The sequence below is a fragment of the Onthophagus taurus genome, chromosome 8, assembly GCF_036711975.1.
Source record: "Onthophagus taurus isolate NC chromosome 8, IU_Otau_3.0, whole genome shotgun sequence".
Lineage (NCBI taxonomy): Eukaryota > Metazoa > Arthropoda > Insecta > Coleoptera > Scarabaeidae > Onthophagus > Onthophagus taurus.
In genome coordinates this window covers 3565632-3590175 of record NC_091973.1, presented here as the reverse complement: position 1 = coordinate 3590175, position 24544 = coordinate 3565632, and the positions used below count along the sequence as shown (strand labels likewise).

At 39.4% G+C, this 24544-nt stretch overlaps 1 protein-coding gene across 1 annotated transcript; it reads left to right on the top strand.

Moving 5' to 3' along the window:
• The first annotated feature begins 10371 nt into the window (after window positions 1-10371).
• Window positions 10372-22298, top strand: LOC111425269 (Down syndrome cell adhesion molecule 3). The gene is made up of 20 exons (XM_071198719.1): window positions 10372-10850; window positions 10917-11066; window positions 11165-11285; window positions 11414-11624; window positions 11686-11926; window positions 12543-12696; window positions 12749-12900; window positions 12955-13373; window positions 16990-17125; window positions 17186-17305; window positions 17355-17531; window positions 17584-18079; window positions 18242-18831; window positions 18888-19049; window positions 19604-20281; window positions 20685-21158; window positions 21216-21369; window positions 21425-21762; window positions 21832-22153; window positions 22221-22298. Exons 2-19 carry the CDS (start codon window positions 10985-10987, stop codon window positions 22143-22145), a joined length of 5019 nt encoding a protein of 1672 aa, XP_071054820.1. The 5' UTR covers window positions 10372-10850; window positions 10917-10984; the 3' UTR covers window positions 22146-22153; window positions 22221-22298.
• The last annotated feature ends 2246 nt before the right edge of the window (window positions 22299-24544 follow it).

Here is a 24544-nt window from a genome sequence, read left to right as displayed (position 1 = left end):
AATGCAACATAGATTAGTAGAGGAATTTTTTTTCAGTGTGAATTCTAATTATATTAATTAAAACGAAACAAAAACTTTAAAGTTTCCGTTTTATCGAGAACCTGAAGCGTAAAAATAAACGGGGCATCAAGTGGCATTTAAGTAGAGTTCGACCCCCTTAAACCGACTACGCCCCGTTTATGCCCGATATAAAAGCTCCTTGCCCGTCACGTACGCTGCCCGCTTATTTTTCCTTTACGTAAATGCCCGTTCGGCGTCGGTTAATACGATATAGCTCCCGTTTAGCACGAGGCGCGACTCATCTCTTATTTCGGTCACGTTCTAGGGGTGGACGCTCAAAGTCACGGGCCCGTCTTCCTCCAGGAACCCCCGTCCCACCTGACGTTCTCCAATACTACTGGTTCTCAAGTCAGCTGCTCGGCTCATGGATCACCAAATCCTCAAGTCGATTGGCTTCTACAGGATAGCCAAACCGTTACTGCTGTACCTGGACTAAGGTAAGATCGAGATTTAATAACAATATTTTTGTGTATTCTTTTTGACTTCTTCATCACTTAGTACTTATCCAACTCAACCCAACTTAACCCAACCCAACCCTTTTTTACCAGCACACGTCGGTATAAATCTTCTGTATGTTTTTCAGGTAACTCGCAATAGATAGAGGTAGAAATCGGTTGAAGGTCCTTTCTCCTGCCAGATGTTCACATCTTTAATGAATACGCTGGCCCAGCTCTTGTAGTTTATCTACCTCCCTTGCCACTTTAGAAGCATCTCCTGCCGCACTTCTTTTCTGTTATTGCCCTTGTTGTTATAGTTCTCTGTTCTCTCCCAAACCATTAAATCTACGGGAGGGCACCCTGCAAGAGCACCCACTGCCTCGATTGACACTGTTCGATAGGCCGCTGTCATGGAAATGGCATATCTTCTTTCAATGCTTCGGAGCATGTTCCTATACTTTCCGTATCTAAGTGCAGTCTGCCATGCATGAGCTACATATAGCACCACTGAACTTATCGTTGTCGATAATACTCGTCTTTTCTTTTGAGACGGACCTCCTATGTTCGGCATAATTCTACATAAGGTGTTCAGCATTCTGGTCGCCTTTTTGCAGGTTATCCTCACATGCGTCATCATCTTGATGTCCTTGTCCAATGTTACACTCAGGTATCTTGCTACTTATTGTTGTATTACCCACCCTAATGTTCACTTCATTGAACTTTCTTCTGCCTTCTAGGACTATTAACTCCGTTTTCGATTCTTCAATCCTTAATCCAATTTCTTCAAGGCATCGCGTATTCTGGTTTCGTGGCCCCTGAAATTACAAGGGCCAAATCATCTGCGTAGCCTCTGACGCCCTCTTCCTGCTTCAATACTAGAACCTTGTTGTAGAAAAGGTTCCACAGTGTTCCGTGCACAACTGATCCCTATGGCACTCCGCAGCTCATTTGCTTCTTTTGTCCGTTCGGTAGATATATAATTCTTTGCGAAAAATAGTTGCACAGAATGGTCTTTAAACCCAACCCAACCTAACCCAACTCAATCCAAGCCAACCTAAGCCTTTTTCTGGACAGAATACTTTTTCAATTACTTAAAAGATTAAATAATTAACATTTTAATACAAAAAATTTTTTTACCGTTTGATTAAAAACTTAGAATTGAAAGAATTAAACCGATTAAGAGAAAATAAAATAAAATACGGATTGCGTTTGTTCCCAATGGTTTCCTGTTCGTTGAATTGGGAATAAAATTGGAATCGGGTCGGTTCAAAATAGAATTAGGGCTGTATAAAAAGGCAAGTATTAAATATTGTAGAATTTGCGAATTGTGCCTGTTTAAATAAATAATCCGTAAAATCAATTTGAATTGTCGATGGTTTAATTTTTTTATTATTTAGGGGGGTGTAAAAATGCGAATTGAGATAAATCTTTGTTGAGATGGTTAAAGTACTCGACGTTTTAAAGTGAAAAGAACACTAAGCTTGTCGGCGACAAAGTTTTTGAAACAGAAAAGCAAAATGTGAGAGAGACAATAATTTCAGTACGAAATTAAGCCGTCGTGACAAATATGGGTGGGAAAATAAAATACGTAGGGTGGTTTTTCACGAGGCGAGGTTTCCGTGTAGAAATTAGAAGTATAAATATTTGTTGTGACAGTTTATTTTCCGTGGTCTCCGAAAAATTTGGTGTAATGAATGGGCAAGGGAAGTATAAGTCATTCTTAAGCAAAGGGAGAGCGCAACAATGGGAAGAGAAATTTATTTAACGACGAACGTATAACTCCATTGTTTTCGCGTTTATTTGTAGCGATATGTGGGACGATCCTTTTTATTATTATTTTTTTTTTATTATTTTTTTTCGTTGGCATTGGTATAACGAAGAGAACGCAAAGTGCGGGATTAAAAAGCTCCGCGCGTTCGGGGCTTTTCCTTTGTGGAAACGATCGAGGTCCCCTTTGAAACGGGAGCAGAAATAGTTTATTCTAATGAAAACCTCTTGCGTGCGTTGGGGACAAAAATCAACCATCCACCCCTATCCTAAAAGCACCGACATCAATCTGAATTCCCGATCCCAGTCAATCCACTCACTGTTACCGGCTTACGCGAGGCTTCCCAGTTTGTCCCATGCATTTATAATAGGACTGCCAAAGTCCATTATTTATATGGTCCATACTGTCACACGTAGCCAGTATCGATCTTCACAAAGATAGAAACGAATTCCGGCGACGCAATTTTACGAAGTAGGTATCTCACCCACCGGAAACAGTTTTATTTCGCAAAAACCATTTTTTGAAATCATTTTGATATCATTGATCAAATTGATATGTATACTTTTACAATTAAAAAACTACAAACAAAGTTGAGTGCTTTGATATATAAATGCTTTTTATTTTGCGAAATCGACGTCAACGTCAATTTACTAATGAATCGATCGTCCGCGAAACTGCCCTAACTAAATATCAACGCGCCGCCGACGCCAGATTATAAAGTCACTTCATTATTCATCGTTTAATTATCATGTTTGTTCGCAATAGTTACCGCGTATCGATTGCCATGACCCAATTCCTAAAATCGTACCTTCGTGCCCCTCATTATTATTGGACCAACCACTAATCCTGTTCGCCATTTATTTTACTAGCTTGTTATGCTATTTACTACTACACATTATGTGTCCCCCAAATCATCTGTTGCGATGTTACATCGTTTTGTTGGTTTACATAAACAAGAATGATTGCCCAACACACGCTCAAATTTAGAATCCTCTAAATTTATACTAAACTACAGTCAAACATAGTTCAACTTTTCGTTCAATAAAAATATACAACAATTTAACACTGAATAACAATTAAAACTAACACTAGACTTATTAGACTTACAGACTTACATTAAACCCGAATGTTTCTAGTTCTAGGTCTAGTGTTAATTTTATTATTAGTTAAATAAAAATATTAATTAACTATTATAATTAGTTTTACTGTATCACCATGATAAGATGAATTTAATTACAGTCTGTTCGTTCGATGCATAATTATTTTTCGCTTCATTTTTTTGTCGAAGAAAACTTTAAATTAGCATCTCAAATAACAAAAATCGTTACCGTCTCTTTTTGTTTATATTTTTAATTACTTTCAAGATAGATTTTTCCGTGCCATAATAATAAAGTTAAAAAAAAACCTTTTTTAGAATATTCCAGTGCACTTCATAACAAAACTGAAGAAGTAGAAATCTTAAGGCGTACCCAATTAGGGGATGTATTATTTTAAGTCTTCTTTTCCCTTATTATTTGGGGATTGTTGCGGAGCAAAAATGAATGGGTTGCTATTAAAATAGGGTCCCCGTTGGATAAATAAATAAATAGAGATTTCCCGGTATGAACCCCTTCCAAATGGGCAAAGTTGAATAGGACGGAAGCGAGTAATTACCGAGCGCTTGGTATCTTGTACGCGAGTGTCGCGGGTCGCATTTAATCGCGCGGCTCAGTTTTTTACTCCTTTAGAAAATGGAATAATGAATGAACCCCGCAATGTTTGAATCTAGATATTCTAGATCATAAACACCTTAGAATTAGTTTTAATTTTAAAGTATTAATTTTGATATTTTCATAGTAACATTATTTTAGCCATGCTAGAATAATTAATAATAGACGTTAATGTCGGGTTGTGGCGTTCCTGAGTGCGTTTTCCTGTACTGTGGTTTAAAGATGAAATCAATATTCTCATGAATTATACATATGTTTGTAGAAGTGACCGCCGCGTTAATAATCGCACTTTATACTTGCCCAAACACAGCGAAAGGGGCGTCATCTCATACGCGTAGCGCGTCGCGTTACGCCACTGTGGGTGACAGTTATTCGACTATGGTAGGGTTGGATGGACAAATTTGGTGGACCGTTACAATTCTCTCAGGTAATGTGTGCTTTTGGTCAACGAATCCATTACGAAATCTCATCTACCTAAAGCTTTGTGATGTAAACTAAATTTGTGTTCACCATCAATTTTATGTAAATCTAAAAAATAATTAAGTTTCGATATTCTTTCAAGATAATACAATAAGACTCCGAAGCTTTTCCGGTTTTTAATCAAAGTTCGAGCATCCGTAATTCGAGCTCGACTTTCTCTTCTCTTAAAATCCTTTGATTACGGGTTATTGTTTCCTTTTTATTTTGAAACAACTCGCAACGAAGAAGAATCCAATATGTTAATGGATATTTAATCATAGTTCGTGAACTAACTTTGTACGCTTCGTACTAGAAGTAAACATAACTGAGACGTAATAGTAATTAGTTTCATCGTTGAAATCAACATTCTTTCAAGGTTCTTGAAAAATTACTTGCTATCCCGAAACTGTTGGAGGACTTAGAGTAATATGTTTCCAATAGTTTCGAAATTGGATGGACTTTCCGTGGCTGTCTGGTAATGTATTAAAACGGACGATGCGACGGTGCCGAATGAGGCGTAGTTAATTTCTATGACACCGCGCATTGATTTTACGTATAATCAAAAGAGGCCTTCTATCGATACGGGATCCTGCAATCCTGATGGGATTGCGATTGAAATGTTTGAGGAGACCTAATTCGGAATGGCGGACCGGGCGCATCGATTACGCTGTATACACAGTATATCGGTTGGGAATTAAGGCGACCCGTATGTTTCAGGCAATCACTGGGCAACGGTACTCTCTACTTCCCACCCTTCAGAGCTGAGGACTACCGGAAGGACGTACACTCAACCGTCTATCGATGCAGGGCATCTAACTTGGCCGGCACAATCATCAGTAGAGATGTTCACGTTCGCGCAGGTATTATATTATATCATTTTACATAATAAACTTTTTCTCCTTAGTTAATTTGAGATAACACAAAAATTTTTAGAGCCACAATTTTTCTTTTACAAAGAAACCGTTCGATTAAAGTATGGAAATGTGTCCCCAGAACTCTCTCAACGTCGTCGTCCGAGTGCACGAAAAGTCCAATCCAACCGTTTGAATGATTAACACGGTCGCCCGAGCGGGTTGTGAAATGAAGATAATGTCGTCTAATATTTAAATAGATGGCGCCACGGGTAAAAAAGGACCACCGGCGATCCGAATTATTATTAACCCAGTCATTTCGGTCGCAAACTCGCTAATTGCACGACAGAGTTGCCGCGAACTGTTTCCCTCTGAATAATACATACTCGAGAGTTGTGATTTCCCATGGTGCTTACACCCGAAAAAGAATAAAACTCCTTCATACTTATAATCGCTACTTATATAAGGTGATTCTCAACCTATACTAAAATTGTAGCAAAAGTTTTTTAGTTTCAAATCAAGAATACATATAAGATTTTAAAATGACATCGAAGCAAGTGTTCCAAGTTGTTTCCAATATTTTCTATGCACAATTTTGTAACAACAATTTGTATATGAATCCTTGCTCAGTATTCACTTCCTCAGCTGCAATGTTAAATGCCTATTCCTCAGTATCAGCCAAGAGGACTCAATCTTGATTTTGTAATCATTCATAACCATTACGTACTTTGTAATCAGGAGATTTTTTTCTTTAATCCCGCTAACACCTCGAACAATAAATTTATTTCCGGGATAGGAAGGACTATTGAAACGACAATTATTTTTTCACATGTATTAAAGTTCTTCAGGGCTTAAATTGTTACAAACTAGTTGTAAAATAATACAAAAAACTAACAAATTGTACTTGAAACAGCGAAAAATATTAAAAATCAGCCACGACGCACATCTTAAACCGTTGTGAGAACCACAAAGATTGAACATCGGTCAACGAATAACCGAGAAAACAAGTTTTTAAACGTGTTTTTATTTAAAAACTTGTTTTCTCGGTTATTCGTTGACCGATTTTACGCAGTTTTAAATTAAAATTTTATTTAATATTTGTGTTAAAATATAAATTTATTTGATACATTAAGAAGATTTGTAGAAAAGGTACAAACCGATTAATATTTTTTCATGAATGCTTCAACGTGTTCCTTTTTTAATTACGGTCGATTTTATGAGTTACGAAGCGGGGATGTATTGTTTGGGGTTTGCGCTTGTGAAATAAAAGGGCGGCCGTTGAATGGGGTAGATTCCATCTAACCATATCCGTTCGACGGAGATCCGAGTTATCGAAACAATGGAGCTCTTGATTCGGCTTTTTGAATCGAGACGGATCACCATTCAGTGTTTAATTTACATCGATTCTTCGCCGTCCGGGTCCATCCAAAGCCGAAATTACTTACCATTTGGAGGGGTGCGCCCATTGACGCGGCCGGATTCGTTTGCTTGGAGTCCCCGTTTTCTGTAAATCTTTTGAAAAAAGCTTGGGATCCAACCGCCCTTTTTGTTTGCTCTCGAAAACGACCGGATTAAATAAATACGTAAGTGAACCGTGAGTGTTTGTTTTTCGCTAATGCGAAAGGTAACCGTATTCTAAATTAATGCGTCACTGTTATTTCAAGCTCTGCTAGGTGTAAATATGCGATTTTCACGTAATCCAATTCTCATTTTAATTTAATTCATTATTAATCTCGGTAATGTAACAATCACTTTATGATTTGTTTTTAATTACGAGGGATACATATAGCCCTAAAATAAACTAGTTGCTGGACATCTTGAAGGGTTTAGCTCAGTTACGCGATTATCGTTCCAGCTTCAATTAGCAAGTTTACGGAGTAATTAGTTTATGAACGCCCTGGTCGTTTGAGGATGGTGTGAGAGAAACAGAGCGACTTAAAATTGTATGGTGTAAATTAAAATTTCACCCCAGTAAATCGGTGCGGTTCCTTTAGTACATTTTCTTCTTATTCTTCGGACCCCTCTTTGTCACCTTTTTGTATTCATACCGCGAGTAAAGATCAAAAGATACCCGCAAAAAAAAAGACAAAAACCCGAAGGGAGACTAACGGATCGATATGGAATTGATGAGCGAGAATGAAAAACCGTGAATATGAGTGAGCGGATATAAATATGCATATTTCAGACGGCGGCACTCTTAAAGGGACATTACCATTTCAATTCGGATGCAACTCATAGCCGGTCACCGCGCGAAAATGAAAAAGGATGGTGGCAAGAAGTCTCCTGGAATCGATTACACAAACATTTTCAGCTTTTAAGTTGCATGTGTACACAGAAAAGCTCGAATTTAAATATTTCACTTTCGTGGAACGCGTCTCAAAGCTCCAGAATCATTTAGTTGCGACGTGAACGGTTTGCGATTTCCCGGACCCCAAAACGCAATTATGACAGGCGGAAGCTGTAAAGGCGACTACGAACGGCTTTCGAATCGAGACATATGAAAGGTAATTGCGTTAAAGACGGGCGGCAAACGGGACCTAAGAAGACGAAATCCGGTTGAGAAGTCGCGATCGATATTTCTTGAAACCACAAATGTTACAATAAAAAGAAAAATTAAATAGAAAATAAAATCATAAAGATGTAGAGTTAATGTGAAAATTCGTGCATTGACTTGTTGATACATATGAAGGGTGTAATGTTTTTTATGGCTAAATAAAAATAATTAAATTTGGGTCAATTGTTTGAAATGGCTATTGAATTACCCAAACCTCTTTCAAATCAATAACGTTCCGAGCGGATAGTTCTTTTCAGAGGGAGGCCGCGATTCTCGTTAAACAATAGGGCGATTAAACTGTTGTGCAAGTGGGCGCGTGCGCCAGGAGGCCAATCATCCGAATTGTACCCTTATGGTTAATCGCTTAAGTTGTAGAGCGCATTATTCGTTATTGCATAATAGTTTGTGAATTTATTCGCAAATTGGGTGAAAAGAGTTTGTACGCTGTGCGTGCGTGTGTCGTAATTAAAATAATAATGCAGTTAATATCGATCGAATGTCGATACGCAGCGCAGGTTGTCGCACTATTATTACACTGTATTAGGGGATTGATAGGGGTGTTTACCCCGTTTTCCAATAAATATGGAGAGGGGCACGCGTCCACGTCAATCAGGGGGCTGGCAAACACGGCACCCGATGCTCGTGTGGCACGGTCCCGGACAGGTCGCGTATCCGCATCCTGTTAATAATTGGTTCCACTCTTTCACACAAGTGCCCATTCACACGATCTTTCTCGCCAACCCTAAGTGTTACACTGGGTAAACATCATAATAATTTCACACTACTAATTTTCTCTGAAGGGTGGCAACCAACGAGCACCCTTCGCGGCGATATCCAAAGGATCGCCTTTCAAATTTGCGTCAGTCGGAACGAAACACGTCGCGGTGCCGCGGCTCCAATATGGCTGCTGGGCATCGAATTGGCATCGGAATTGACGCGATTCTGTTAAAATTCGATTTAGCTAGTTTTCAACTACATCCCAATTGAACACTGATAGTTTGAAGCGGTTATAGGATCTCGCCCCAGGTCTGCTCTCACCTCTCTCTATTTATTTCATCCGCGTGTGTCGCTACACGTTCCGTTATCAATATTCTACCCATTAATATACGCACTGAACATTAATATCATAAAATCGAATAAAACCTGATTTCCTAGTTCATTTACGCCAATAATTTTGCATCACTATAAAGCAAATTAACGTATCGCTTTATCGCATTATATTTATATCCCTCATTTCCTTCGTTCAAATTCAATGATAGAAATCACTGCAATTTGATTAGATACTATTTCCATCTAGAACTAGAATTTATAGCAACATTGCCGTTGACCATTGATGAGGTATATATAGTCTCCAGAATATACAGTCATCTAGAACCAGAATATATATACAAATATAAAACAGTCGGGTTAGGGTGGGTTGGGTTGGTTCGGGTCAACCCAGTCCGAACCAACCCAACCCACCCTAACCCTACTGTTTTGTATATGAATATATATTCTAGAATATATAAAACAGTCGGGTTAGGGTGGGTTGGGTTGGGTCAGCTCTACCCAGCTCGACCCAACCCATCCCACCCTAACCCGACTGTTTTGTATATGAATATATATTCTAGTTTTAGATGACCCAATCCAATCCCTCTAACCCAATATATATCTGATTGTAAAAATGTATCTATTATTTAAATTTGTATACATCTATTAATAAATAGTTAAAATATATTTGGGTTGGATGCATCATAATTAATAATGACAGTAAATTTCTTCATAAAGTTTGAAATGAATGTTTAAATGTAGGAGGCTTGAAAATTTGTAGTTACATAATGTACAAGCAAACAGTTGTTTTTTGTGTTTAGTAAAAAGTGGTTGAAATGTAGTAGAAGGATAATATGCACAAAAAGCTTTTGTCGAATTAGAGATCAATACACAGCGGAAATACACCGACAGAGAGACGCACACATGCACGGCAAGAGAAACTGTCTATTTCAATTCCAACTTCATCAATCTCTTCACTGATCTCGCAGCGCTCGGTAGCGGTATTCATCCGACGCCATTCAAACGGGAATTTCGCGCATTTGTTTCTTTCCTTCGGTTCGTTTTTACTGGGGGTGTGGTTTTAATACGGACCTGCACGTGTGTTTGTGGAAAAGGCTGATTAACACACACACACACAAAGAAAGCAGCGACGAAAAGCGGCTCTTTCGCCGGGCGAGTTTTTTTTCACAGTTCCCCTCGATAATGAGCTGATATCGATAAACCATAAAAGTTTTTATTGCCCAGGGCTCTACTTTACGGCCCGACAGCATAAAAGTCTCGCGAGCGACGGAATAAATTTCGAAATTGGTCTCTTTGTGTTCGTTTCAGTGGTCAACCAACAGTATGAAGTCCAAGTTTACCATACCTACGTCTTAGCTGGAAACACGGCCGTTTTGCTTTGCGTGATACCGTCGTTCGTGAAAGAGCATGTCAGTGTCACTTCCTGGTCAAGAGACGATTCAATTCTCCTACCCGGTTCCAACATGGGTGAGTATTCAATTAATCGTCCATAAAACCAGACGGGCCTTTAAAACATTTATATATCCACTTCGAACTACCCATTACCGTTCACAAAGAGCAACGGAACGCCGCTAACGCGATTCTCTCCGTCAAGGGACCAAGGGCTCTCTAAGAAAAGAAAGTTAAATTGAATACCGTCCCGCTCTGCTGGCGTTATGTAATAAAACAAAGAGACCGGTCGCCTAAATGGGCCGAATTTCCGCAAAGAATTCCGCGACTCCGATAATGAACTTCCGAAGAACCTCGTATGTAACCCTCTACTTATCCCCATCCACCATATAAAATCCGGTTATTTCCTTTAATTAAATTCCTTAGATACTTACCCAGTTTTTCTAAGCCTGTAAATTACAAGTTGAAACTTTGAAAAATGAAGAACCAAATCTTATAAAGAACCTTCACGTAAGGTTACAGTTGAAATAAGATTCAAAAACTTTTAAAAACTGAGTGCAGAGAAGTTGAGAGGTTGGTCTTAACTAGTTCCTTAACGTAGCCGCGAAACGGTCGTCTCATCCATTCCTTGCATTGTAGGAGGCCGGATAGTGGTGACTTACGGGAGCGGCGAATTGCATATTAGGTCGGCACGTGCGGAAGACGGTATGGCGAAGTACTCTTGCTTGACGTTACACGCCTTGACGCAGGAGCGAAAGAGAAGCGGAGCGGCGATGCTTACTGTCACAGGTTAGTTACATTAATTTCCTGAACAATACAACACTCCACCAAAATGCTAGTCATTAAGTTTGCTTCCCATTCTTTGTTATCTTTATTTTTATTATTAGAACCAACGGGTAGTATGCCACCAAGATTAGCACCGTCGGCTCAGACGTCGGTATCTGCGGATAGAGAATCAGATGTTCATCTAACGTGTTCGGCACAGGGAAATCCACCGCCTACGTTCAAGTAAGGTTTTGCTGGGCGCAATTTCATTAAGCCCTGTTTAACATACTCGGATAGTCGTACGACGCGCTCGAACGTGCCGTAAACCGTTTATTATCCTTGTCGGCATTAAATTGTTTTGACAATCGCAGCTGGTTTCGAGACGTGAATGGGTTGCTGCAGCCCGTCCACTCGTCGTCGCGTTTCGAGCCGCTACAGGATGTCCTGCTTATTAGAAGACTGAAGCCGGAGGATTCGGGTAAATGGACCTGTAAAGTCTCCAATCACTTCGGGGAACAGCGACTCGATATCCAATTAACCGTCACAGCTCATCTGACTCTACACGTTCTGCCCCAACTACAGGTAGAATTTCCTCCTCCTTCAGTGAATTGACCTTAATCCTATCTCATTTTGTTTCGATTAGGTTATAAATTCAGGGGAGAGTGCTATTTTTAACTGTAGCGTCTCGGGGTCTCCGGTAGGGCGTAGCTATTGGCTCAGAAATGGGGAGGTGCTGTCCCCCGATGGAAATCCAAGGATTAGGCTGTTGAGTCCTCTTGTACTGGCAATTAATAGGGTGACGAGGCATGACCGTGGGATGTATCAGTGCGTTGTACGTAACGATAGGGAGAGCGCTCAAGGAAGTGCTGAACTAAGGCTCGGAGGTAAGTAGCGGAATAGTAGATCCTTATCGCGCCCTCGCGAGACGGAAAAAAAGCGAGAAATAACGTTATAACGACACTCGGTGAATTTTCGTTTTACCGGGAAGGTAAAGACGCTTTAATGGAGTGATTTATCATCACACCCCGAGTTTTAATGATATTTTCTTTAATTTTCCCGGGGACGCCTGCTTTACGGAGGGCAGATTCAGATTCGGCTTTATTCAAGTATAAAATTATTTTATAGCAAAAGAAAGGAAGCCTCAGCGTAAAATATCGTTGACGGAAACCAAAACTCATTTCCTGTCGCCACCCCGGCCTGAATATCTTTCTCTTAACGGCGCCGAGCAAGTTCTCGACCGTATCTGGCTAAAATTTATTCTTGTGTAATGACGAATTGAAAACTTTGCCTTCTCGAAATATTTCCAATCAACTTTTCTCTTATAATTGGAACATCTTTCCTCCGACTCTCGGAAATTGAAACTTTGATATAAACAGGTAGAGTGGATCATCTTCTGATACATAATATAACTTTTTTAATCATAAATATTTTGCGTCGTCGTTTACTTCGTTCATTCGTTTTTGTTTATGTAGTCGATAGTTATTGAGTATTGATTTTCAGATACGGTTCCCGAGTTACAGTACACCTTTATAGAACAAGCGTTAAGACCGGGACCTCAGGTTTCCTTGAGATGTTCAGCAACAGGATCTCCTCCACCGCAATTCCGATGGTTACTGGATGGAGAATCCTTGTCGGAACTGAATATCGGCCATAGGTAGGTGTAACGAGTTGTATTAATTAATAAAATCGAATCGGGTTTCTGTTAGATACGCTATAGGACAGTACGTAGACCACGCAGGGGACGTTATAAGTCACCTGAACATATCAAGCGTACGCGTCGAAGACGGCGGATTATACAGTTGTCGGGCTGTGAACTCTCTCGGTTCCGTCGAGCACGAGGCCCGGCTCAATATTTATGGTAATGTTTTATTCATCATTGAGAAGGAAGTAAGCGTAATATGCTTTGATGTAGGGCCGCCCTTTATCCGCTCGATTGGCCCCGTTAAGGCCGTAGCAGGATCGGATGTTACTCTCCATTGTCCTTATTCTGGGTATCCCATCGGATCCGTTCGATGGAAGCGGCAAGGACAGGATTTGCCGATAGACCTTCGACACCGTATCGAGGAAGGTGGATCTCTGACCATCACCAGACTGGATCCTTCTATAGATTCAGACTTGTATACGTGTTTTGTCAGCGGCCGAAATGGCGACGTCGTTCACCGCAACATTCAGTTGGTCGTTCACAGTCCACCGATTCTAGAACCCTTTTCCTTTCCCACGAGCCTTCAGGAGGGTGGCAGGGCGCAAGTGACTTGTTATGTCACCTCCGGGGACATGCCCATCCACTTCGCCTGGTACAAAGATGACATGCCGATTTCCGCCAACCTAGAGGTAAGCTCATCGCCAATTTACAACCGACCCGTATGGGTGTGTGTATCAATATCGATCGGTTCCAAAGCGAAATGACGGGTTATTCCGTAAATTACCTTATTAAACTAGCGCACTGTACTAGGGATGAGGCTCAATAGCACCGCTTTTGTTTCTGGTCGCAGCTATTTCCATTCGGCCGCAACGCAACTGTGCGAAACGCGCTTTTATGCTTCGTTTTCGCTTTTCAAAACAACGCTCGTGTCACGACGGAATCAATTTTCGCTTCTTGATTGGGTGAAATTAATTAAAAATCCCGTTAGGCGGTAGTACTTTGGTTTTTCCAATATTTCAATAGAACCCAATCCGCCGCTTTACACAATGGGATCGACAAAGCTATTTTAATCCTTTTTATTGTTAATTACTCGTTTGTTCAATACATTGCAACCTTTCAATCGTAATTAAATATTATTTAACATTTTTTCACACTCGAATTTCACCCATTCTTATATCGCACTAACACTATTTGAAAAAACGTCCATAATCGAATCCATATTTTTATTTCAAAGTGCAAATACACAAAATCACTTCAAAATTAAAAACCTCCAAGAAAAATATTTTAATATAGATATTGTTTTAAAATGTTTTTCTCCGAAACGATTAGGAATTAAGAAAAGAAACTTTTTGAGGTTATGTAGGAATGTTTGAGGTTAGATCATACCAAATTACAATCTTCCCACCTTTTCTAATATATAAATATCACACGGTTTCGCACCGTTTACTGGCAATTTACCCCCACTTCTGCATGATCTGTCCCAAACGCGCCGACGCACAGTGGTCCGAGCGGTAAGAAAACCCGATCGAAAATATTATTTTGGTGTTAGCAATTAGCTAGCTTTATGAAACTTGGCATATGATTATAAGACCAAAAGGGTAATGTTGTGTCAAAATTTGAATTAAATTCGTCAACCGGAAGTAGTACTACGCAAGCAGTACTTTATTTAAATTCATACTCATTTTCTTTTCATATAAATTAGGACTTTAAAGAAGAATATTACTATAAAATTTTGTGCAAAACATTAGACGTATATTACTTCACATTTTTTTGTGTAATTACGTGATCGCAAATTTCTATCTAAATTGTTTTATAGAGGACCTATACCGGATGTCTCACGTAACTGATTCGTTAGAACTTTTTTAGGTACCACTATTCGTAGCGGTTTGAAATTTTGACAACATGGATTGTTCATTCGAAGCTTTCGATCTAAAATACTTTCAAGATGGCCGCCACTTCCGGTCTACCGGATGTAGACCACAACCTCGTTATTTTAAATGGAATGCTATAGTTTTTAATGCACCTTTTAATTATATTCGACAAAATAAGTTGACTTTGATAAAAGTTATTGGTACCTACCATTTTTCGTTTTCGAGTTATTTTGTTTTTAAGTTTTTCTTTGGCAAATTACTTTATGCTCTTTAAAACCTTATATCTCAGCCAACGTTCATTCAAAAAAGCTTTAAATTGGCACGATTACTCTTGAGATGTTGTCAAACAGATTGTCATTTGTTGTATTAAAGTATCTTATACAGGGTGGTCAAAAATTGAATTATCGTTTCTCCATATTCAATGGTAAGAAAGTCGAAAATTTTAAATGGAACGCCCCATATTTTTTTACCCTATCAGAAATGGAATTTGATAAAAATGTGGCAAAATTAATTGGCAGAATTAGTTGGTTAGATAGCTCAATTTTACTTAGCTTTTACTAAAAATGTTTTAAGAACTATTTGAGAATAAACTCATCGCTCTTAATTTGAAGTGATATTGGAGACCATAATACGTAAGTTTGCAGCCTACTTATAGTAGAATTTTCCCATGATACTGAGATAGTCCACATACATTTCAAATTATTCGAGATAATATAAAATATTTTGTTATATTCACCAACATAACAAAATTTATCTCAATTTGTGTGAGTCTTCTTCATTTTCTAGATCTTGTTCCTGTATATTTACTTCTTCATCATTATTGTCTTCTTCTTCACTTTCTTCATCATCATTATCTTCTTCTTTACCTTCCTTTTCTTCTAGAGATTTGTCCAGTATAAGTAAATTTTTCATGTCTTCATTCATATTTTTATATCTTTCTGAACATTCTTTATAAAAGTTACTAATAAATGGATCGGAGCTCAGTAATAGTCTTTTAAATAAATCTTCAATCTTCTAAAACTTGTTTGAAGTCTACCACATTTTCTTGTGTGACACTCTCTAAATCTGCGTACTTGTTTGTTTTTTGCTTCTTGATAAATAAGATCCACAATTATGTGTTAAGTAATCTTTGACTGCCAATTTTTTGGTTAAGGCGCACGTTGGCGCAAGATTTCTTTCTTATACTATGTACACCATACCTTCAGCAATAAAAAAGTGTTAGCTACAATTGTTCGATTTTGTTCGCTCGCAAGATATTTAATTTAAAAGATTGAATGGTCAAAAAATATAAGTATTTATTGACGTCAATAGAAATGGTTGTAATTTTTTTCAACAAACATCTTTTGAAATTTGGAAAGGCGTAAAATGAAGACCTTTCTGTACTTTATAAGAAACCAACGACACAATATTTTCAAGTAGTGATATACCATCTTTTTTGTTTTCTAAAGTTGTGTCGTTTTCTAAAAAATTTCCTTATACAAAGTAAGGTAATTGTAATAGCAATTTATTTCGCGCAGTAGCTATTATAAAACATCAAAGACTTCATAAACTTCACTAAGAGTCTATTAATAGTTAAAATATATGTAACATTTAAAAAAACAACACTATAAAATTTTTTTTTTAATTGATTTTCGATCGGGTTTTGAGTATTTTCGGACCACTGTGCGACACGCCACCAGTATGACAGAATCGAAATGAAATAACCGTTGTTGTTTGAGGTTAAGTCATATTAGTTTTAAGGTAAAATATTCTTTTAATTAATTTCGTAATTAAGTTCTGTGAATCTTAACGGGTGATCACTTTAGTTTATATAAAATTTTAAAAATCTCCGATTCAATTTGATGTTTTTTAAAAGTGGGATTAAAAAAAAAATGTTTTCTCCAAAATTCCAAGGAATTAAGAAATGCAACTTTTTGAGGTTATAAAGGAACGTTTGAGGTTAGATCATAACAAATTAAAATCTTCCAGAGCATTTCTTAAAAATTTTTAAAATTGCATTGTCGAATTTTTGCACGATTTTTATATACTTTCGTATTAAAATTCCATAAAAATTTGCATAATAACTCTTCTCTACAGAGAGCTTGAAATTTTATCATTTACAACAAATATAAATTGATTGCACTTTGCATCAAAATAATATTGTAAACTTTGTTAACAAATTTTATTCGTAATGAAATAAATAAATAAATGCAGGCGCCTCCGCCAAAACTATTGATTATCATTTTTCGCTGAAATATGCTAAAAGTAGGTCAATATTAAAAAAAAAAGTTCAATTTATCTTTATGCTTGATAGATAAAATACAGTTCTGAGGTGTTGAATAATCAATCGATCCGTGGCGCGAACGTAAGATGGTAAAATTCGCGCCTGTCCCCGAGTTTTACACCCACTGCGCATAAATAATGCATTGAATTATTTCTCGCATATCTCGGAAAGGTTGCCGAGCGGGCCGCCGAATTCTACAGCATGTTAATATTTAAAGAAGTCTCCTCGAAGCATAGCGGAGCTTACACCTGCGTGGCGAGTAACTCCGCAGCGAGGGCGAACTATACGGCGAACTTGATGGTGAAAGGTGCGTGAAAGCCGCAACATGTTCAATCTTGCATAACCGGGGGTGTTTTGTTTTTCACAGTTGCGCCCCAATGGGTCATAGAACCGCAGGACGTATCGACTTTATTAGGAAATCCAGTTCTTGTCGAATGTTCTGCTAAGGGATTTCCTAGGCCTCAGATAACGTGGCTGAAAGGACAAGGTAACATGGTCGTATATTTCCAATAGTTTATTTATTGGATTATTCGTAGGGAAAACTTCTAGTGATTACCAGCCGGTATTAAATTTGCATGGTAGGACACTACTGTTGGCAAACGGATCCATGTTGCTTGACGCTGTGACACCTCAAGAAGAAGGACATTACTTATGCAGGGCTACGAACGGCATCGGGTCCGGTTTGGGAAAGGTTATTTATATCGACGTGAACGGTAAAAGACCGAAGGCTTTCGCGGACTTCTTCTCGATCATCGATTCTTTCAGAACCTGCCCGCTTCGACGTTCCCTCCAGGAACATATCAACGAAGCGAGGGGGACCGATCGCATTGGTATGCCACGTCTACGGCGACCTCCCTATCGAGATCTTGTGGACCCATAACGGGAACCGACTCGATCTCAACAGCTATAGACTTACTGTAACCGAATCCAAGAGCGAAAACGGGGTAAAGTCTCAGGTAACTATCAATAGAAGCGATCGCGACGACTCCGGCATCTACAAATGTCACGCGGAAAATGCTTATGGGAGAAGCGGACACGTGATCAACTTAGCTGTACAAGAAAGACCCGATCCACCAGCTTTTTTGGAAGTTGTCGAAGTCGGAAGTCGATCTGTTCGACTGGCTTGGAAAAAAAGCTTTGATGGAAACAGTCCCATTTTAGGATATTTGGTTCAATATCAACCGCTTGGGATTAGTAGACCTGATTGGGAGAATGCTGCTACGCAAAATATTACATTACCAGCGATTACATCAACTACAAGGTTAGTATAAATAATAAGATTTATGCATTAAAATTAGGATATCCGGGAAAGTAGTTTTTTATCGGAGGGAGGGTTAAGGAAGGAGCACTTATTGAAAATTCCATCCGCCATTATAATTTGATGATGGCAATCGAAGGATTACTGTGTTTGCTCCACTTCCAGTGGTGACGACCCACGAGAGAGCGCAATAATCGGCAGCCTGCTGCCTGCCACTGCATATAAAATAAGGATGCTAGCGGTGAATGGCATCGATCAGAGTCCGTTTACTGAGGATGCAGTGGTGAAGACGCAAGAAGAGGAACCCTCGGAGTCTCCTAGAGACTTGCGGGTGGACGCCGTCGGGGCTGGGGAGTTGTTCTTGTCGTGGCAGGTGCCGCCAAGGGAAACTTGGAACGGAGAACTCCTCGGATACATCGTCTCGTGGAACGAACAGGGCAAGACGTCGAATAACACCAAGACCTTAACGGTGAAAGGCTGGGCCACAACCAAAGTTCAATTAACGGGTCTCCGCAAGTTTACTCGGTACGATATCACCGTCCGCGCTTACAACAGCGTTTCCGTCGGTCCCCAGTCCGCCACCATAACTGGCGTTACCAAAGAAGGGATTCCCGAGGCGCCGCCTCAAGATATCAGCTGTTCACAAATCTCCTCGCAGAGTATGAAAATCTCGTGGACGCCGCCTCCAGCTCAATTACACGGCGGCGTCATCCAAGGATATAAGATTTTTTACAGACCAGTCGTCCTAGATAATGGTGAGTTCTATTTCCACCTTATTTTTACTTCATTAAAAAAATCATTGAAAATCCAGTTGATATCTCAACAACCGGCGAAGTTAAACGCACGCCTAGCACAGACACTTATCTTCACGGTCTTTATAAATACACCAACTACTCCATCAAAGCTTTAGCTTACACCGGCGCTGGAGATGGTATATTAAGTTCTCCGTTATTTTGCACAACCGAAGAGGATGGTAAGTATTTTTTAAAGATCAATTTTTTTTATTTTTAGTTATATATAGTTGTTCAAATATTAAAAAAAAGAGGCAAACTTAGGTTGGAATTCGCAAAAATGTCTGTATTGTAAACACGCGGGGTATTTATGTAGTCGGTGGAATTTTTAATAAAAACCTGGGGACGGTTAAAGCTTGGGTGTGCGAATGATATTTAGCTCGGCGTTAGCGGCGGCGCATTCATCGTTGTAATCTACGGTTCTAACGGACTCTATGGTAGATTATGTGACTGATCGCACACGGCCGTATCAGTTTCAGTTTTGTATACACGCGCCTGGCGCGTCGCTTTGTCCGGCGCATCGTGCGTTTATTTGTGCAGCGGACCATTCATCCATTTATAATTACCAACTCCTGTCCATAACTTTATCGTGCCGCCCGATTTTACATGCCGTGTGTTTCGAAACCGTTCACGGGAAAACGAGGACCCTTTCGGGTCCGGCGCGTATTAATTAGGCAAGCTGAGGGAAGCTTTCGACGACCGTATTGCATAACTCTGCGGATATTTTTTTTCACAGTACCGGGACCCCCTGCGAACATAAAAGCCGCTGCGTTGACCGGTGAATCGATCTTGGTTTCGTGGTTGCCGCCCACGAAACCTAACGGAAAGATAAACCATTACACCGTGTACGCTAGGGAAGCTGGTAGAGTTGGAAAACACACCAGTTATGCTCTTAGAATGGAGGACAACCCCTACACCCACGGATTAATGTTCGAAGTCCGCAATCTCGTAGAAGACAAACTCTACGAGTTTTGGGTGTCTGCTACCACGAGTATTGGAGAGGGTGAACCTACTTCCATAGTCGCCCAAGCGGCTAAATCTCGAGCTCCTTCCAGGATCGCATCCTTTAGTCAAACTTTACAAAAAGCTGTAAAAACCAAAGTTCTTCTTCCGTGTCATGCTGTTGGAAATCCCACCCCTAGAACTCGATGGATACACAGAGATCGACCGATCACGTTTAGTCCTTATTACGAGGTAACATCGGATGGACATTTAAGTATTCACAGCGCCGATCAAAGTTTGGGTGGTAATTACACCTGTTCTGCAAAGAATCTTTTTGGCGAAGACGCCATTACTTATACCTTGATAGTTCTTCTTCCACCCCAAGCACCGGTGTTAGAGGAACAATTTACAACCGCGAAAAGCATCAGAATTCGATGGAGCGTCCCTAACGATGGAGGTACACCAATACAAGGTAATTCGAAAATGTATCCGTATCACGTTTTTTGTTTGTACGTTGATCCATTTTGTCGATTTAACAAAGTTTATTTAATTTTTGAGCGTATTTGCCTATCAGGCGGACGACTGTCATCGTTAAAATTGTCTGCGGTGAATTTTGATTCCGTTATACAATTGTTAAATGAAACTGTTTTACTTGTTTTTCGTAATATTAACAATTGAATTATTGATCCAATGTACACCGTAGAGTTTCAGTATTATAAAAGCGTTTTTAACAAGTTTAAATTTTATAACTCGATTATTACCTGCTGACAAGTTTATTCGCGAAGCACATCGTCGCGTCCTGTTTGGGTTAAATACGAGGTAACCTTTCGATTCCGAAGCCGATAAAACAGGCGTTAAAACGCTATCCGCCGCAGGTTACACATTGAACGGTAAAAAGGAAACGGAAAACTGGTCGTCGATGGAACTGTCGCCGGAGCAAACCGCGTACAACTTCGACGATTTGCACTGCGGCTCGCAGTACCACCTCTATGTATTGGCTCATAACAAAGTCGGAAACGGTAGCCCTAGTCCCATATTGACGTCGCGCACTAAAGGGGGCCCACCCCAGCTACCGAAGGAAAACGATTTCATAGTCACGAACGCGACAACACTCCAGTTAAATTTATTCAATTGGCCAGACGGCGGCTGTCCGATATCACAATTTTCCGTAACATACAAGTCCCTCGGAGCAGACAAATGGGTTCTGGTATCCAGCAGCGTCTCCGGCGAGAAACTCCTCGTTCAGGATCTGCAACCAGCCACGTGGTATCAGCTGAAAGTAACCGCCGAGAACGACGCCGGTGTATCACACGGCTTATTCAACTTCGCCACCACCACCCTTACAGGGGGTAAAATCCTCTCTCGGCAAGAACCGCTATAAAATATTTACAATCGATGTGTTTCAGCCCGCGTATTACCACCACCCAACTTGAACGAAGATCTCCCCGCGTCCGCCGGCTTCGGATACAAAGAGCTGTACATACTAATACCCTCACTATGCGCCTGTGTACTAGTTACTTGTATCGCACACACGTGCTACCGAAATTTCAAGAGGAAGAGGTGACGCTTTTCCTGAAATATTCATCACCCTATCCACACGATTGTGTATTTACAGGGGCGTCGAACGAGAGTCGCAACAAGCGGGGGAGGAGCCAGACGAGAAAACCGTCGATAGGGAAAATAGAAGGAATTGTCAACAAGTCTACACTTCGTCACCTATTAAGGCCGGCGATAAAATCCCCGATGATGGTTCGGGCATGTACGAAATTAGTCCTTACGCCACTTTCAGCGTTCCAGGAAACAATAGTAGATCTGTAACCACTTCGACTCTCGACTACACTATGCAATTCAAGACTTTTGGCCATATCGAAGACGAAGACCATAACGCCATCCCTTACAGTAAGAATGCCGGAAAACATAGTTGGCACAAACATCGTTATTATAATACAGAAGGTTGTATCAACAGATTCAACATCTTCTATAGAAAATAATTTTTATTATTAATTTTGTTTTTTATTATAGGTGTTCAACAAACGAGAATTAGGGGTGGCAGGATAGCTTCAGCAAGAGGTGACTCAGAATCGGACGATACTAGCGGAAGTCCGTGCGGTGAGTGCCCAAGCAGTTCAAATTACAGAGTCCCGGTGAAGTCTTCGCGAGGTGAGAAGGAGCAGAATTGCGCCTCGGGTTACGAGACGCTGCTGGTTTCAGATCTCTTCCGGCCCGACTCCAGCACAGAGTCAAACGAGGTGTCTCCGCTGGCGGAGCGGCGAAACACACCCCGGCACGTCGGGGGTCATCGCCGCCACCAGCGAGCTGCAAGTTCCAGCAGGTAGCCACTAAGGTAGTTTTAAAAAATTTAGTATAGTAAAAAAAATTTTACAAATTTAAAAATTATTTATTGGTTACAGCTCAAGACAGCAACCGGAAGAAGGCACTTCTTCGGGCGCCTGTCTCCAGCCGCCAACTGGGTTTTCCGACAGTCGGGAGCTTAGTGAGGCCGAGTGCGATCGAGATATCGCACAGGGGAAGCTGTCCACGGAGTTAGTAAGCCTTCTGTCAAGGTAAAATGTATAATACACTACAGGATATGACTACTAACTATATATATTCGATAGGTATCAAGAAAGGAAGGAACAGGAGCGCAAGGAATTTACTATACATGTCTAAGGCGCAACACAATATAGTGTTCATCTAGTTCTGCAGCCGAATTAACGCTGATTTTATGTAAATATTACGAAATCGTAATAAATAACATGAAACGTGGGTGTTGTTTATTTTATCTATTTTTTTATTTTCATTGACCATAATGACCATGAGTGGTTCCGTTTTGATGCAATTCTTTGTTATCATGTATCGATAATAAAATTTCGCAATCGTCCAAATAGTAAGATAACCGGTAAGATAGAAACAAGGCCGGCGATAACAATCGGTAATTAAGGTCGAAATTTTTTCCACAAACCAGATTCGAAGGCCCCCATTGAGCGGGTAAAAGTTGCGCCAAATATTAACATTGAGAAATGAGTATCACGTTCACGAGACTTTCTTGTTTCTAGCGATACTCCTACCTTTGCGTTGTTAGGACCTTGACAATCCCAATCCTAAGAAAAAGAAGGGAGCGTTACCGAGAGTGAACGTATATGTTAATGTTTGATGTTTAACGGGTTCTTACAAAGTTCAAATTCTTTCGAAAAATGTTCTGCCCTGGTAAATATACAACTTTCTGCTCTGTTTTGCATGCCGCCCATTTCGTTACGCGCGTCTTTTTTTTCCTCGAAAATCGAGTTTGCTAACGACACCGCACGCACCGCGTAATATTTCCAGTACCATTGTGGGCCATAGTAATACTTTCACAAATTGTTATTCCAGACCTTTAACGTGTCGCAGCATTATACAACGTGAGGCCCGAGTACAATTCGTGTGAAATTAGCTTTATTCACAAAATTAAAGTTACATAAAATGTTGCGACGCGCGAAGCTCCCCACGATTTTCCTTCGAAATTAATGAACAACGAATCCACTCAATCGTAATTAAATTAACGTCCCACAATAACTCTTTATAATAATCCTCTACCGTAAATGTCACTTGTCTTGCGTACTTTCCCATAAACAAGGTCAAGTCCAGCCGACGTACAAGAAACCGGTAGTATATAGTTCAGGAAAAATTAACCTCTTACAACCAACGATTAATATCGAAAAAACCCAAAAAAAAACAAGTTCTCCGTGATAGTAATTTAAACAAAGTTTAATAAAACTTTCACTAACACTCTATAAAATACTTTGTGTGAGATTTTGAAATACTACCATAGATAAATACGAATGTAAATACATTCTCAAATGGCAAACTGATATTATCACGAATCCAAGTTTAAATTGTAAATCGTGTTCTTAACCCGTAATCGATTTAATCACGAGAATATCTACAACAAGATTACTCATTAGTTCTCTTTTCCATTTTAAACAACATCTGATTATTTTTTATTTTATTATATCAATACAAACTCTGAATAAATTAAATATATATATATATATATATACCTGACTGTTTTATAAATATATATATAACATACATATATAAGTACGAAGGCTTTCACGGCCGGTGTTAATTGAACTAAAATTAGAACTAAAACTAGAACTAACACTACAAACTTTCGGGTTTCGTCTTTTAAGAAAAGGTTTGACGTTTCGGACGCCATGTTGCAACCTTCTTCAAACTGGTTTGAAGTGAAGAAGGTTGCAAAATGGCATCCGAAACGTCAAACCTTTTCTTAAAAGACAGTTGCTAATGTTAGTTCTAATTTTAGTTCAACATACATATATATATATATATATATATATATATATATATATATAAGTCAGGTTAGGTTGGGTCGGATCAACCCAACTCGACTAGTATATATATATATAGTAATTTATGAATAAATTAATTAATTAAAAAAAAATTAAATGTTACAAAAAAAAATATATATATATATATACCTGACTGTTTTATAAATATATATATATATAACATACATATATAAGTACGAAGGCTTTCACGGCCGGTGTTAATTGAACTAAAATTAGAACTAAAACTAGAACTAACACTAAAAATTTTCGGGTTTTGCCGTGCGTCTTTTAAGAAAAGGTTTGACGTTTCGGACGCCATGTTGCAACCTTCTTCAAACTGGTTTGAAGTGAAGAAGGTTGCAAAATGGCATCCGAAACGTCAAACCTTTTCTTAAAAGACAGTTTCT